Consider the following 15,920-nt stretch of genomic DNA (forward strand, 5'->3'; position numbering starts at 1 on the left):
TGAAATGTGTAATATTGACAAAATTTAATTAGTGATATGGTGAACAAAGTTTCGATCGGAGGAAGACGGGACACAAAAACACAAGAAGAGAGGGAATAGTGGATGCTTTCTGTCGATCGTGAGAACGCGGCGGCAGGAGCAAGGGAGAGCACACAGCTCGGACTGGGTTGTTATGATCACTGTGTCTGAAGCCAACAATTCAGGTATAGCTTGTAAATATTGTCCCTTATGTATGATCTACTGGTTCGCTGACAAATTGCTTAAGTGACATGACACTTCCTGATTACGTCATCAATAGAGTCGACCAGATTCCACGGCAGATGGTAAACGCCAGATGAAATAGAAATAAATAACAATTGTATTCGTGCTTTACTATACAGTGCACTTATGAAAAACTCACCCTTTGGCAAAGACTACGTCATACGGACTCAGGCTGCCGAGGACACCCATGCTTGACACGTTGGGGTAGCGTGTAGCGAGCACCTTGAGAAAAAAATAAAATAAAACGAACTTATAAAGACAGCCTGCGAGCTTGCAATTGTTGTGCCTAGAAAGGCACGAAAACTAAGCAGGCTACCGCGGTTGTTAAGGTATTCTTTTCCTTATTCTTTCCACTGATATGGAAAAACACTGAACAACGAGGTCGTACACAATGCCATGTGCTTATTGCATTTTCTTCATCTTGATAGCGCTGTAATTCATAGTCTTTATATATATATATATATATATATATATATATATATATATATATATATATATATATATATATATATATATATATATATATATATATATATAGACGTTCTACGCGTAGTTGCGCTGAAATTCCTTTTTAAATATGTGCGCAATTCGATGTGCTAATTGATAACTCTTTTTCATGGTAACGAGGAGCTAGAGAGCTAGAGACCTAACAGCACTTGCGCGTAGCTTTGAATGCACAATGGCATGCATTAATCAGTATGCGGAAGCTTTGTGGAGCGGTGTACAACGGCTACGACACCTTTAACGGCCAAGCCTGCCCAAGCAATGCTGAAACTCGTCCAATGAATTATGCGCAACACATCACGGGCGGTGTGACACATGTACTCATTCAAATTCCGTGAGCCTGTTCATTTGTGCCGAACACGTATATCGGAAGTGGAAGAAGTCACCTCGTCTGCATACAAATGTCGACACTTTCTCTGCTAGAGTGCGCTTCACTTACAGCTGATTCCAAGAAGTTTATTTTCTTGATCCTGCCCAAGTCATTGCGGTCTATGTCGTCGAACTCGGTCTGAATAGGAGAGACTGGGGAGAGAGGAAAGTAAACGAACGACAAAAAACACACAAACAAAAAGTTAAGTTTTGAAATGTGGACCCGGGATTTAAACATAATTATTGACAAATTTTCGGGCTTATTTAAACACTCACGCAACAGGAAGCTTTCTACGGAGGCGTTGAATTTTTCTTGGAAATCTTCGTGAATTGTTCGCGTCACCTGAGACAGAGCAACAAAATTAACACAACACTTTAATGTTTTCTAGTCTTTTGTATCGTACCCTCGAGTTGTAGTGACGGTGAAGGACCGCGATAGCGGTGAGCGAAACGATGTGCGTGTGCCAATACAGACAAAGCTCTTGCCGAAAACAATAATTATGCAGAGTAACGTAGTGCCTAATAGAACAACAGCTATTGTAGTTTAGGTGATTTTCAGGTAGCCGACTCTTTCAGCACGAGTCTACTTGAAAACTCTAAAGCTAAAGCGTCTGTCCGTCTGGACATCTGTCCAGACGGACAGACGGACGGACGGGCGGACGGACGGACGGACGGACGTCTGTCTGTCTGTCTGTCTGTCTGTCTGTCTGTCTGTCTGTCTGTCTGTCTGTCTGTCTGTCTGTCTGTCTGTCTGTCCGTCCGTCCGTCCGTCCGTCCGTCCATCCGTGATAGATCAGTGCTTGAAAATCTTTAAGGCGTCTCTATTCTCGCGCACAAAGGCTTAATAATCGAGAAACTGAGGTAAACGCAGGACATGATTGGAGACTTCCCCGGGACATTGAAGTACTTGCCCGATGACGAAAGCACTCCTCAGTTAAATTCTCTTAGTAATACTCAACCACTCATTGCAAAAAACATCATTGTATTGTATTACAAGACTATATAAAATGCTACTTGTCCAGTTCTGTTTCATATTTAGAAAAAAGAACTCATTGAAGTTACCCTTGACAACGACGTGGGTGGTCGGTCGAAAGGATTCCTTCTCGCTCGAATCTGCGCTGCCCACGCTTTCCCGTTTCAGCACTTTCGTTATCGCTTAAGGCCCGTTTATAGTCCGACGTTATCGGCGCGCGGGCGAGCGTCCTTCGCGGTCAGTCACGCTACGTCGGTTGCGCTGCGCCAGCCGACATGCCATCCCCTCTATACTTCAACGCGCGCGCCGTAGGCTGCTATCTTCGGAGCATACGCAGAAGGTTCACCAAGTCGCGCGCCGTCCGCAAAAGCCGTCTGCGGAGTTGTGTTGGCGCCTTTTTCTTCGCGCGCAGTGCATTGTGGTGCGAGAGTTCCGCCGACTTCGACGCGCGAATGGCTCCGGAGCCAAATCGGCGCCGAGCCCGCCGGGGCGCGTTGGAAGCCGCCGGTTACGTTAGCTGCGCCGGTGCGCCCGACTATAGAGGTGTCGTTTTCGCCGACGTGACGTAGCGTGCGCGCGCGCGCGCGCGCGCGTGCGTTACGTCGGACTATAAACGGCCCTTTAGTGCTGCGCTGGTTTTGCTGGCTCGCAAAACTCGCACAAACTTCAAGTAGCCGAGAATACAACTTCCATGTTATGTCGCGGGATGCCCGAACGGTCTACGCTACATGACCAAAAAGCAGCTGCAGCGGCGAATGCACCACTCTGTCCTGACTCGGTGCCGCCGTCTGTCGGATGCCATTTTACTCACAGACGGTAGCAAAGAGTGGTGATCGCGTATGCAACGTCACCAATTTCCCGGTAGGATGGCGGGAGATTTGAATTTCCAAAAATGTATTCGGACCCTTCAGGTGCAGTTTTCTCGTAAACGAAGTCCTTTCTAGGCACGAAACAAGCGTTGCGAGGTTTCTGGAATTGTATTCAAACATTCCACGTCGACTTATTATTTGCCTTTAGTGTCCCTTTATTACAATATTATTCTCCCGTAGGTACTTACGTTGAGTATATTCTTTCTGGCCGCTTCTGCCTCGTCCACATTCTTCTTGCACGAAGTATCCGACGCGCATTCCTGAGTTTTGCAAGAAAGTTGAACAGTCAAATGGCTTCTGTAGATCACCAAAAGGCGGAGGAAGTTTCATAAGCGGAAATTCAGCGGAAATTCAGGATATACAGGAGCTGCTATGATCGGCAGACTAGTTACGGCAGTAATTTTTCTCGATCATATTCAGTCTCCCTCTCGATAGGCTCGCACCAAAGCCCTAAAGAAACTGAACGGCAAAGTGGCCGATTCGATACGCTGTGCACGTTACAGGGCGGGTGTTCACAACGCAATTCGTACGCATATGCAACTCGTAAGAACAACCAATCGTAAAAACAACAATCTCTTGCAATAACTATGAAGACATCCAGTAAGACAGTTTTATGGCTCCCGTGCAGTGTTTGTCGAGATCAACTCGACGAGTTCGAAACATCAAGGATTTGACCGTTGGGAAGGCTAAAGATCGGGAATAAGTAGGAAGCAGTCAGGCGCACGTCGGTGCAAGTAAAGTAAAACGCAGAGAGCGGTGGAGTGATACTTTTTTCTTACAATATCTCATACGATCAAGTTATGGTGGAGAAGCAGTAAACGTTGTTCATCGCTTTCCTGCGCCATTTGCTGTCACGTCCCATGTACCAGCTGTCCCAAAAAATGTATCCAAGAATTAAAAAAAATTAACGGAACGACTGACGCTGAGCTTGTTGGTGCGCTAGGAACGAGCTGCATGCGATGCCCTTTCTCCACCAAGTCAGCAGTTTTCAGTGTCCTTGACTAATGGTTCTAGTAGTCCCTTAGGAACTTACTTGTCTGACACCGTCAAGAACTGTAGTGAGGAGAAAAAAAAGCGAGGAACATGTTTGTACAGATTTAGGCGAACGTTACTTCTAGGTGATCATGTTCTCTTACACTGCTTTCAAATCAAATGATGGTAGCTAGACGTTACTTCACTGGTTAACTGGGTAATGACACATAGGCCACAAAGGGCACGTCTGTTCAGTCAACGTTTGGCACACAGATTCAAGAGAACAGATATTGGGCTCATGTATGCCACCATCTACATATCTACATAATACAAAAAATAAAAGAAATGAGGGCATCTCTTTAATACGGATGTGATTGCGTGCTTCACTTTAAGAGAATACTCGACTACTTTAGAAATACATTTAATCTTGTGATTCACAGAGTGCTTCTACGGCATTGCCGGAGATGGGCTAGCCAGAGGCGAAAGGTGAGGGTCAGCAGAAGGGGGGGGGGGGGGGGGGGGTTCGTGATTTGTATGGGTCGATTGTACGGCCAAGTAACTGGAAATTGGCCAAATATGCGCCACTGCTCAGTTACTTCGATAAAGAAGGTTGGGTGCAGAAATGGAGCCGAAAATTTTCTGAAATGGGATTAAATAAAACTTCCGCAAAGAAAGTTAGCAGTCACACTTTTATTGTTCGGGTGCAGGATAGCATTATAAATGTATTTCACCGGCAGCAAACTTCGATAAAATTCGATAGCGCAAATCGCTAGCACGAAGGGCTGGCAAAAATCGCCCAAGAATAGGCACCTTTAAACACGAGGAGTGTGCAGGCGACTCCCTTTTCTGAAGAAAATCTTTGTCTAATGTTAAACGCTAATATCCAGAGTTCTCGAACTCCCTTCTATGAAAGCTGTGCGCGGGGAAGATGTGAGTAGTGCCGACGCCCTGTCTAGCCGTCTCCAGCCCCCGTGACTAAGCGCTTTTCCTTTGCGCATTCGATGCGATTGACGTTTGCCCTTCCAGGCGCTGATCACTCAGGCTTGTGGCGCACTGCATGCCCGCTGACTGGGTATATATAGAGAGCGCATTCCACTGGTGACTACGTGAATTCTTGGATACACTGTGTGTCCCGCGTAACTTGAGCCAAGATTTTTAAATACGCATGTGTCACGTACCTGGAAAAAACCAAGGTAATGCTTGCGGCCGCTTGCAGCAAGTCGGGCTGTATTTTGTATTTCGCCTGATTACATAATTAGTTATTATTGGTTATTTAACTGGTTCAATATTAGATTCAGAGCAAAAGTGTCGATGAGAAAATTGTACACGGCCATGAATTCCTCATCCCCCGCTTCTGTTCTCAAAACGTGCTGCATAAAAGTTTTTCCGAGCTTGAAAGAAAGCCCGCGAAATTTGATAAAAAAAAGCACATTTTCATTTGCTCCAAGCGACTGCAGACAACATTACTTTGGTTCGGTCCAGCTACGCGACACTTGCATATTTGCAAATTCAGGCGCAAGTTACGTGGAACGAGTGGTATAATCATGCTTCAAGGAGCTGCGAGCGTTCCATTGTGTTCAGACCGCGTGACGGAAATGCCGAAACAACCACCCGGGGCAAGACGTGTGCGTCTCGTTTTAGAAGTTACGCGCGCATCAACAAATACTGGCCTGCATTCACAAAAATTCTTTTACGCAAGTGCCGTTCGGGACTGGCCATCGCAAGCGTGGTCTTCTCGTTATCCCCGCATTCACTCACATAACTGTATGGTGCTTATGAGGAAAAGCTCTTAAGCAAGATAAGTTTTTTATTGACTTAGTAATTATATGCGCACTTCAAGCGAATTTTTGCCGTGGTCGTCGCCGTCGTCGTCGCCATGAGATTCCGTATATATTTATCATATGTATGCTACACATGTTTAGGTTTATGGTACATGGGGATTATATTGCCACATCATTCTATCACTAAAGTTTCTTATACAAAATCTCACATTCTTGACAAGATTATTCCTCAGAACATTGAGAACGGCAGCCCAATAACAAATGTCATGAAGCAATACACCCGACAGCGCTTACCTTTTATCTTAAATCTTCTAACACTTAAAGATTAAAAGTGCGAAATAATAACAAGGTTCAAGATCAAAAATGATGTTATTTTATTGGCGTGGCTGTGAAGTACCTCCGGGGTCGGCTCAGAAGAGAGGTTTGGAACATACCCGATGCGGAAAATTGGTGGTAAGGTCACTAAGAGAGACGTCGTCTTTAATTATTAAACAAATGAAATTGCCCAATGACAGTTTTCAAACGAAGGACCCCTAGCACAACAGGTCGTTCTTGCTTAGCTTACGTTTACTTCAATTCCCACTGCCCATCAACTACGAGTCTTACACTTCGTGTAATAGTCAAACATATTGTTATCGCATTCATTGTTTCGCCCTTATGACGAAACTGTGATAATGTTTATTACACGAAACGAGATCCTTTGATCGAATGAGCTCCCTAAAACTTGTCTATAATCACGCTTGAAATTTGAATTAGCGCCCAGCAATAGAATCTTCAAATTCCTGTCACGTACAGTCCTTCAGCGACGCGAGTACAGATGGCGTTGGAAGGCCACAGTCGGTTAGCACTTGGTCAGCGTGATAAGTGATGCTCTTCCGGTACTCTGAAAAGATAAGAATTGGGCTAGGATTTTCGTTGTATAAGAACTGCTACTCTTGAATTGTCGAGCATTCTCTACCAATTAAGATGAGAGTGTCCGTTTCACTACGTTCGCACTGCACTTTGACGGGCTATTGAAGCTTCAGAACTGTTACGGTATTCAGAAAACATACCATCCATTTGGGCGGTTCGTAAGTTCTGTTCTTGCGAGTGTGACAGGGTAGTGACAGTATCGTTAGCCAAGGTCGCTGGCTAATGAAAAAAACAGTTGCCATAAAAGTAGCCTTGCGTATCTGACCGGGTGTTCGAATGTTGAGACCTTTGATGAGCACATTTTGCCGCAATCGGAGAGTGTTACACTGTATGGAAGTGTGTGTTATCTGCGACTAAGCATCCGACGAAAGCTTCGCCCATCCTCCCGGCCACCAGCAAGGACTGGGTGCTTCCCACTGAACATGACAAATGTATCGTTTGCACTTGGATTATCCCTCGCTATTCATGTCTCTCATTGTGCAGATCAGCCGCTTTTTTAGAGATGGCCCAAGGTTATCCCATACGCTTTTGGGCTTTTGGTGACCGCTGCATCGAAACATTGTTAGACCATCTTGACTACATTGGTTTGGGCCTCATGAGGCTCTGCGAATACCAGAACTTATACAGACTGCGAGAGTACGACAATCGGTTCATTTAAAAATTCAGTTCAATTGATTGTTCATTTCTTAATTCTGATGTTTTCTCAGATCATGAAGAGCAACCTGAACAGAGTACAGACCTTCGTTTCCAGAGGTCACGAGGCTGAACATTTGTTCCCTCGTTGACTTTAGATCGGCAAGAGTGCTTTTCAGGTTCTGTTCAGGAGACGCACCGGTGTGAAGAGAAGAGTTTAGGACAATCAGACTCACATAGGCGCAGGAAACTGATTGCTCGATAATTTTGATGACTCACCTTGATAGTTTCGACGATGTAGCTCCGCACGTCGTTGACGCCTGGCTGTATGATTTTTTCGCTCTTTGCCACGGCGGCGGAAAAGTGGTTGGCGCTGCCCCACAGCCAGAAGATGGAGACACTTGGTAGCGAAGCAGTCGCATTGAGAAGAGAAATTTGTTAATTTTTCCGCTGGCATTCACAATTGAAATATTCAAAATTGAAGTTACACTCCCTTATCAACGATAATTATTAAAATTGGTGAAGTGAAGCTTTCCTTGCTGACTCAAGCGAATATTGTTGAAAAGGAAGGTAATAAATCGAGGCGGCCAGCTGCAGAAGACTGCGCAGTAAGAACCAACCGTGACGATGACACCGGGCTGACAGATGCGCTCCAGCGCAGGCTTTTGTGCATCGGTTAGCCTTCTGTACATAAGGGTGTCTGCGGTCTCGACTAAATACATAAGCCCCATGTAACTAGACCGGAAGTTCAATAACAACCGTAGTTGCAGTTAAACTAAATTGTGGGGTACGCCGTATTATGAGGCACACCGTAGTGTGGGACTCCGGGTATAATTTTGACCACCTGCGTTCTTCCAAGTGCACCAAATGCATGGCACAGGGGCGTTCTCTCATTGCGCCCCCATCGATATGCGGCCGTAGCTGCCGGGATTCGATCCCGCGCCCCTCGGGCTTAGCAGGGCAACGCCAAAGCCACTACGGCGGGTGCTATTCTCAGCAGCAGCGAGAATATCAGTACTGCACTGGGACTACTAGAGAATCGACGTAGTTCTCACGCGTTCAAGGAAAGCAGCAGCACCATGAGGACGGTGTAGAAGTGCAGCACGCGCATGTACGTTGTGGTGATGTTCTGCACCTTGCGGCCGCCAAACGCGCCCACCATGCGGGCGAGCACAAAGAAGAAGCCGCCCACGAAGGAGACGATCATGAGCACCGACTGGACCAGGCCCACTAGGCACAGTATCGGCTGGTCCGTGAACAGCTGCCGTGCGCAAGAAAACAGAAGAGGCTCGATGATCGATACCACGTGGTTCACAGTTTAGCGATGCAAAGACAACGACGGCAGTAAACTGTCAGGACAATGGTCCTCGCTGGTATGAAGATAACCAGCTCTCGTATTTGTTGGCACATTAGATCGAAGTATGAGCTTTTTATACAGAGGCTCAATAAAGAATGAAAGCATGTCAATGGTAAGGGACCGCATTTATCAGTTCAGTCTCATCTCAGTGCTTTAGCGGGAACTTCGCAGCCTGCGCTTCTTGATGCTTGGAACTTTCTAGAAACTATCACTATTTCGCTCAATGGAAGGCAGCGTGCACACTTCCGCTTGTGCGTTAGTGAGAAAACCGTCTGTGCAAAATGATACTGTTGTGAATGGGATGCAACGAAATGCTTCCAGTTGAGTCGAAAAAAAAAGCAATTTAAGAATGATTTATTAGGAATGTGGTCAACTGTCCAGAATAATTTTTTTTTACATTTGTAGAAAGAAGTCAAATTATACTGACTGTGAGGAGCAGACTATTCAAGCTCTGATACCATTTATAAAAACTGAATAATATTGGAGTTTTAAAAACTGATCATCCAGTTTAGCTGTGTAACTGTGCAACAAAGGAAGCAAAATGGCGCGTATTAAAGGTAACAGATAAATCGTGTTAGGATCGGATTATCGTTTGTTTAAGTGCCTTTCTCAGAAAATACCTGCGTGCTGTGAAGCCCTCACATAACGTGCGAATTTCCCGTGTAAATGTTCATTCTTGCCTCAGTGTCCGGCGTTCACAGTGTGCAGTTGACTGAAAGCCCATAATTTTAATTTTTGTAATTTTACGATTGCAATCTAGTTTAGTAAAGACTGATTTCATTTCATTCCAATTACTACTCACTGTTTAAGAATCTTACAATATCGCCTCGAGCCGGTATTGTTGCAAAACTGGCTTACGACTAGGTCTTTAAGATATTAAGGAAGTAAACCAAACTTAGGCACCTGAAAATTGACCTTTTCTTTGCAAATAAGTAAATTTGTTCCATTTCATTCAGCGGAGGCCTAACCAGCGCCTCTTTTCTAAAATTTTACATGTATTTCAATAATGGAGGTTCCACCCAAGCTTTATAGTAACTGAGGTCACAGCGCTGGATTCACGCGGACAAGAAAGACGACAGGACGAGTCCGTGTGAATCGAGCGCTATGACCTCAATTACTTCAAAGAACCAACTAGTCAAAAAATCCGCACTCCTGGATTTATTTCATAACTGACGCGAGTTTTAATTGCTTGCATCATTGTAGAGAGCAACACGCTGATAATTTACTGCCACTTGCTTCTGCAACTTACTGCGGTTATGTACGTGAGGAGCTCGTGTTCGGTTTCCTTTCTTGTCAGGATGGCGTTGATTAGGCCTACACGAAAAAAAATGTAAGAAAATATAAAAGCTTGACCATTAATTATTATACTCGTTTTCACGGTACATCGTATCTTCTATTTATTCATTAAAGTGAGGCTCTATTCGTCTACCTTCCTGGGTTTGCCGTGGTAGCTGCTTCCTTATCGGTCGGTATCTCAGCGGATATATTCGTGGTTTTACGTGCGTCGAATGGAGGTTCCAGCAAACGGACTTAAATAAGTAATGTGTTCTGACAGACAAAGCAGCGTCCGTATGCGCATCTCTGTTCCGCGTAATAAGAGATTAAATTCCTGCATAAGGAACACATAATGTTCGCTGTTGAGTAAATCTAGAGCACACCTGACCCCTTAACGAAATAGCGCATTTTATTCAACAGATTCTTTTATTTACTTGATTTTCTCTGATCTAACCATTCGGTATGTGTCACTGGGTATGTGTGCCCATTTGCGCCCAGTACTCCAGAGTGGGCATGAGCCAACGCAACAATAGTGGCACAGAAACCTTAGGTGCATCTAGATATGTGTGGTAATTCTGTGTGAATGCTCTTTTGATCACCATTCTTTCCTTGACAAGCATCTCACATCGTCTTCGTCCTCGTGAAATCGCTGCGTAGACCATCTCTAACTGGGCATCCGGCTGTCTAAGTGTTTGCTTCTGAGCTGAGTAGAACGTAAACACAAAAACTGAGTGAAATTAAAATTGTGACCTTCGTGGTGGGTAAACGTAAACACTGCATGAGCTTGTCCACTGTGCAACATGAAAATAACATACAGTTACGCGCAACGTCGTTAGCTTTATAGGGTTTAATACACATCACTCGACTAAGCTGCACCTAACATCTGCCGGTTGTTCTAGTGAGGAGTACCAAAATTTTTTTAGCTATCGCCTGTGGCAGATAGTACAGTATTATTTGCGAACCTTGAAGCTGGATTATTCAAAGAGGCGGACCTTATCCGGGCGAGAAATCAAAATATGCATTAAACTAATTAGCACAATTTTGCAAATTAAGTTATTAACTGGTTACGGCGCATGTATAAATTTACTAATTGTAGCCTGTGAATTTACAAGGAGTATCCACTTGGAAAGAATTCTGAAAATGACAGCAGTTTTGAGATATCCATTTGAAACTGTGCGACGAAATACACTAGCGTTCCGGTTACTTTTGTAATTGAGTGTATAAAACGGCGCTTTGATAAAACAGCAACTGGAAGAGCAGCGTATCTTCATCGTATTACTGACAGCGTATATCTGAAAACTGGTGTCATCGTCAGAATTCATTCCAAGTGCATATGCCGTGCAATTTCCTCTGCTACAATTCGGAAATTGCAATATGAAGTTTGACTATAATTAGTTACTTTGATAATGACTTAATTATGCATTTCGATTTTGTCTGGCGACTAATGTTCACCTCTTCGAGTGATTTAGCTCAAGGACTAGAACTGCGCTATATTTCAAAAAAACAAAATTGATGGTATTGACACGTGTAGTTATCTTGTCCTATTCTCGGGAACTGCATATCATTCATTAACAACATAAAAGTTATCGCTCAGCGCAAGACGCGCCTACTTGATTGGAACTTACTGGAATGTTATCGATGATTCTATGCGTTGTCTGCTGTCACCGATGCTTGTATAGCTGCTGAGCACGAGGCCGCGGGATCGAATCCCGGCCACGGCGTCCGCATTTCGATAGGGGCGAAATGCGAAAACACCCGCGTACTTAGATTTAGGTGCACGTTAAAGAACCCCAGGTGGTCGAAATTTCCGGAGTCCTCCACTACGGCGTGCCTCATAATCAGAAAGTGGTTTTGGCACGTAAAACCCCATAATTAAATTAATTAATTACCGAAGATTGTATAATCTGATCGCATGCGCGACGCGAATTTTGTGGTACTTTCTGGAAGACACGTGGGCACCAGTGATTGCTTTGGAAACTTTGATGACTCATGTATAAAAGCCGACGCGCGTGACCGGCAGTTAAGATTTTCGACAATCATCGACTGAGTTCGCCGCTATTGTTGTGCTTTGAGAGTAACTTGCTTTTGCAGGCACATGTTCGCCCAATGATAAGTTAGTCAAGCTATTGACAGTTTTGCTGCTGTGTTTCTTGAACGTCACTACCTAGTGACAGTATTCACAAATACACCCGGTATATTTATTTAACATGTGCGGGAAGCTGCATAATAATATTGATTTATCTCTCAATTAATTAATTTTTATTATTTCATTATTTCAACAGTTAAACAAGTCAAATAAAAATAACGTGGTGGTAACTTGTGGCACTAATGTATAATTAAAGTACAATATTGGTAAATGTGTCAGTTGTCTAATTACCACTCTCGGAAAGAAACAATTTGGAAATAAAGTAAACCGCTGATTCTGTCATTGAAGTACGCCTACTTCGTATTCCCACCATCCCTTTCTTGCTGCGTTATAGTACCTTACGACGCGTTAATGATGGCTGTTCTGGATAAGTATGTCACATAAATATAACCAAGTTTACGGAGCGTGACTTTGGCAAACAGTTGATTTTCGTCATGGATGTCATGTGCATTGCTCGTTTAGCATTGATGCGCTGAGCCTGCACTATTTATATATCTATATATATAAGTGAAGCTTATTGGTTCCACTGGGACACTACTGCCAATGTATTATAATGAAATCTGGCACTACAGACAGTCTTGTTTCATGACACTAAGTCTATCCCTCTTGTGTTATAGTGTTTGTGGCTGATTACGAATGCATTATGATGAAAGTGCGCGGGAGCTTACTGTAACACTGTAGTGCAGAGGCAACGTATTTTTCGTTTTCTATAGGTCTGGCTGAAAACAGAAGTTGCCTTCACATCAACACCATTGTATTACAAGTAAACAAACAAATTACACAGAAACTCCTCGGGGTGTTCTCTAAGTATGCGTAATCATTGTGCCACTTGCTCATCTCACGCAGGCCGGTGCCATAATCAATGTTATGAAACTTGATCCGACCAGTATACTTGTCGTTAGCCTTTATTATCCCTTATGGCCCTTATGGGCCGTTATCAGCCTTATAGAACAAGATCGGACCCTTAACAACTCTTATCGGTCCCTATCAACAGGGATGTCCAGTGAAGCTGTTGCAAACCCACCACAACATTTGCTGAGAAGGGCATGCAATGCTTTATTGATGGTTCGGGCGTTTGTTTGGAGCTTGCTGTTTATTGAAACGTATGGTGTTCTGTGTGTTGCGTGGGTGATTTCAATGAATGTATGCACTGTTCGATTGACTAGTATGCTTTTCAGTAAATGCTTATAATACAAAGGTATGCTGATAATACACGAGTACTTACTGGTGTCAGTGACTTCCACAGTCATTGCCGACACTGCCATCTGCACCAAGCGGTAATAGGCTCTCAAGTAAATCGCTGGCTCCACTCGATCAGCGCTGTCGCCCATCGCAGATGATGTCTTTCGCCCTTTTGGATCCTTGATGAAAGAACGATGTACGTTTACACTGCGATGATTACAAACAGTGAATTCGCTTGCTGGGGTGGTATTCTCGGACGACCACTCTTGAAGATATACTATAACTTTCGCGTCATAAATTCGATCGCGCGTTGGACGATTCGAGGTGGTTTTGCTCAACCAGCCAATCAGCGCAACCTGTTTTGCTCAATTTAACCTGTTAATCAGCGTGCACTGAAAGTGATATCTCTGAACGTGATCGTTCGTGATTGCGCCCCTGCACGGCTCCCTGTTCAGAGCTTTGAAAGATAAGGAGCGAGATATGTCAATACATACCGCTTCAACGCTCATCTGTTGGAAGTAAGTGATGCATTGTCATTTTCCATCCGACATTAATGCTCTGCGTGCGCTCCTTAGTAGACACTCTATGTCACACCAAACATGTTAACACCCTTATATGTGTGTATGAAGGGCACATTGTCAGATAGATAGCAGCCTCACCCTTAAGGAATAAGATAAAATTGTTGATGTGGACGACGGAATTTATTTTTACGGTGACCTTTTATGATAATGCAGCTGCGTCAGATGACACGAAAAGTGCATGACGAACTTCAATAGCTGTAGCAATAAAATTGTCGTGTCAGATACGTTGATGCACATAAGCTGACTGGAACTAATAGACATAATTTCACCTATGTTTCCCTCATCGCACATGTAGTTTTAAATTTTTGGCTAGCTGGGTCGTCTACATTACTTTCTTTATAGCCTTAAGGGCAAGGGTTCAGCCATAGGACAAAAAAAAAACATGTAAGAACGTTTAGGGTGTAACTGCACATCCTGCGGAAATTCAGCGTAGCGAGAGGTGCCACTTTCTGCATAATAAAGAGGTGGAAGCAAAATGAACGAGAACCGCTTTTTTTTCTCTCTAGTGAGTCTAGAGCGTAATGCACAATTACAATACGTGCTGACATCACTTGGCGTTTAAATGTTGTTTTCTTCTGCATTGAAGCACGCGAGGTCTTGTGCTAAGGCACCTCAAGGTTTAACACCGAGGGCGTTACACCGCCAAGCCACATTGTACAAGGAGTCGTCACATAGCGAACTATATCAACGCACTTCCCAGACGCTTTGTTCAGCCCATTGCACCAAAAAGGAGACGCTGCAACTCTTTAATTTGTCACACCCGTGACGCGGACAGCTACCGCTAGGCGTGAGATGAAAATTATATGACTATCCAAACGCCACGGAACGCTAGTTTGAGCGTTACATGCCTAACTCTATGGCTTAGTCCAATGCCCAAGCTTTGGAATGTTCTGAAATGAAACTCTATGAACGAGCGCGACTTTTGCAGTAAGCTGGCGAAGACTGCAAGCAGGTACGTTCTTCAACCTGCACACATTACACAAAATGTTCCCTACCCAGTACAGGGATACATGTCCGTGGTGCGGAACAACCCCCACGTTATATCACATCACGTGGGAATGCAAGCGTAATTTCGCATTCCATAAAGTAAGTAACCCAAGTGCGGAACAATGGGAGGGTCTGCTCACTAGCAGCGAGCTCGCAGCCCAACGGGCAATTGTGCAGCACGCCTGAGAGGCAGCAAGACTCAGCGGTGCCCTGGAATAGGGGCGCCGACCTTGTGAAGCGGCCAGGACTCAAAACATGAAGACACCGGCCCACCGCCAATCTCTCTGAGATATAGAGAATTAAAGTTTTTCCATTCCATTCCATTTGTCTCGTGATAAGCGTGCCGAAGCGTCATCGCAAATCTCAGTCGCGCGTTTCCAGCTTTGCTTCCTCCACTCGCTAGACCGGGCGTTTAGGCATTGCTGTAAACTGCGTGTGGAAAACTCCAACCCAATGCTACGTGTGTTTCCATTATTCTCAAAGGAACGCTACGTCACAGCAGAAGGATTGCGCTAGAGGGCACAAGCCTCTTCAGCTATGTGGTATTTGTATATCTTTAAAGATTGGCTCAAGTAACGTGGGACAGCCGGCATATATGAGGAACCAGCAGGAAACAAGATGTGGGAACGCTCGCATTGCTGCGTACCTATAGAGTGACGCGATCAGGCTGCGGACGTCCGAGAATGCCTCCTCCTGCTCGTTGCAGTCCCTGTAACGAAGAACCAACGCTACAGTCTGTCGAAAAATGCTACTTCCGACGACTGAACGTGCACACTGCATTCCACAATAAGAGTTCTGCATCCCCCGCTATACGCCAAGGTGGGACCAATGTGAACGTTTGTCTGATTTGCATATGCGGAACACGCTTCTTGGAGCAGTAGAAAAATACAACTTTGCTTCTACTTACCTTAACGCACTTTAGCTCTTTGCTGTCTTTTTTTTCTTTATATCAAAGTTCGAAAGCTGCTGAGAGACTAAACAGCCACCCGGTTGTTCGCTTCGTTTTCTTCTTCTCAGCTCACTCGCTGCGCGGTTCTGCAAAAGTGTTTTTATTGTGGAGGATTCTTGCCATTTATGAAGTTATGACGTCCGAGCCGAGGAAGCTAAAAGCTTCGCAA

General features: G+C 44.5%; 1 protein-coding gene across 1 annotated transcript in view; it reads right to left on the reverse strand.

Moving 5' to 3' along the window:
• LOC135898163 (prominin-1-like) overlaps nucleotides 1-15,920 on the reverse strand; it is a 42,873-nt gene that overhangs the window by 25,590 nt on the left and 1,363 nt on the right. The window contains exons 2-12 of the mRNA XM_070535410.1: nucleotides 13,278-13,413; nucleotides 9,881-9,945; nucleotides 8,330-8,535; nucleotides 7,554-7,674; nucleotides 7,381-7,456; nucleotides 6,523-6,612; nucleotides 4,010-4,029; nucleotides 3,165-3,236; nucleotides 1,411-1,477; nucleotides 1,205-1,287; nucleotides 401-483 (exon numbers count right to left, since the gene is read on the reverse strand). Coding sequence (XP_070391511.1) covers nucleotides 401-483; nucleotides 1,205-1,287; nucleotides 1,411-1,477; nucleotides 3,165-3,236; nucleotides 4,010-4,029; nucleotides 6,523-6,612; nucleotides 7,381-7,456; nucleotides 7,554-7,674; nucleotides 8,330-8,535; nucleotides 9,881-9,945; nucleotides 13,278-13,413 — 1,019 coding nt within the window. The remainder of the gene's footprint in view (nucleotides 1-400; nucleotides 484-1,204; nucleotides 1,288-1,410; nucleotides 1,478-3,164; nucleotides 3,237-4,009; nucleotides 4,030-6,522; nucleotides 6,613-7,380; nucleotides 7,457-7,553; nucleotides 7,675-8,329; nucleotides 8,536-9,880; nucleotides 9,946-13,277; nucleotides 13,414-15,920) is intronic.

This window comes from Dermacentor albipictus, chromosome 3 (assembly GCF_038994185.2).
Source record: "Dermacentor albipictus isolate Rhodes 1998 colony chromosome 3, USDA_Dalb.pri_finalv2, whole genome shotgun sequence".
Taxonomy (NCBI): Eukaryota; Metazoa; Arthropoda; class Arachnida; order Ixodida; family Ixodidae; genus Dermacentor; species Dermacentor albipictus.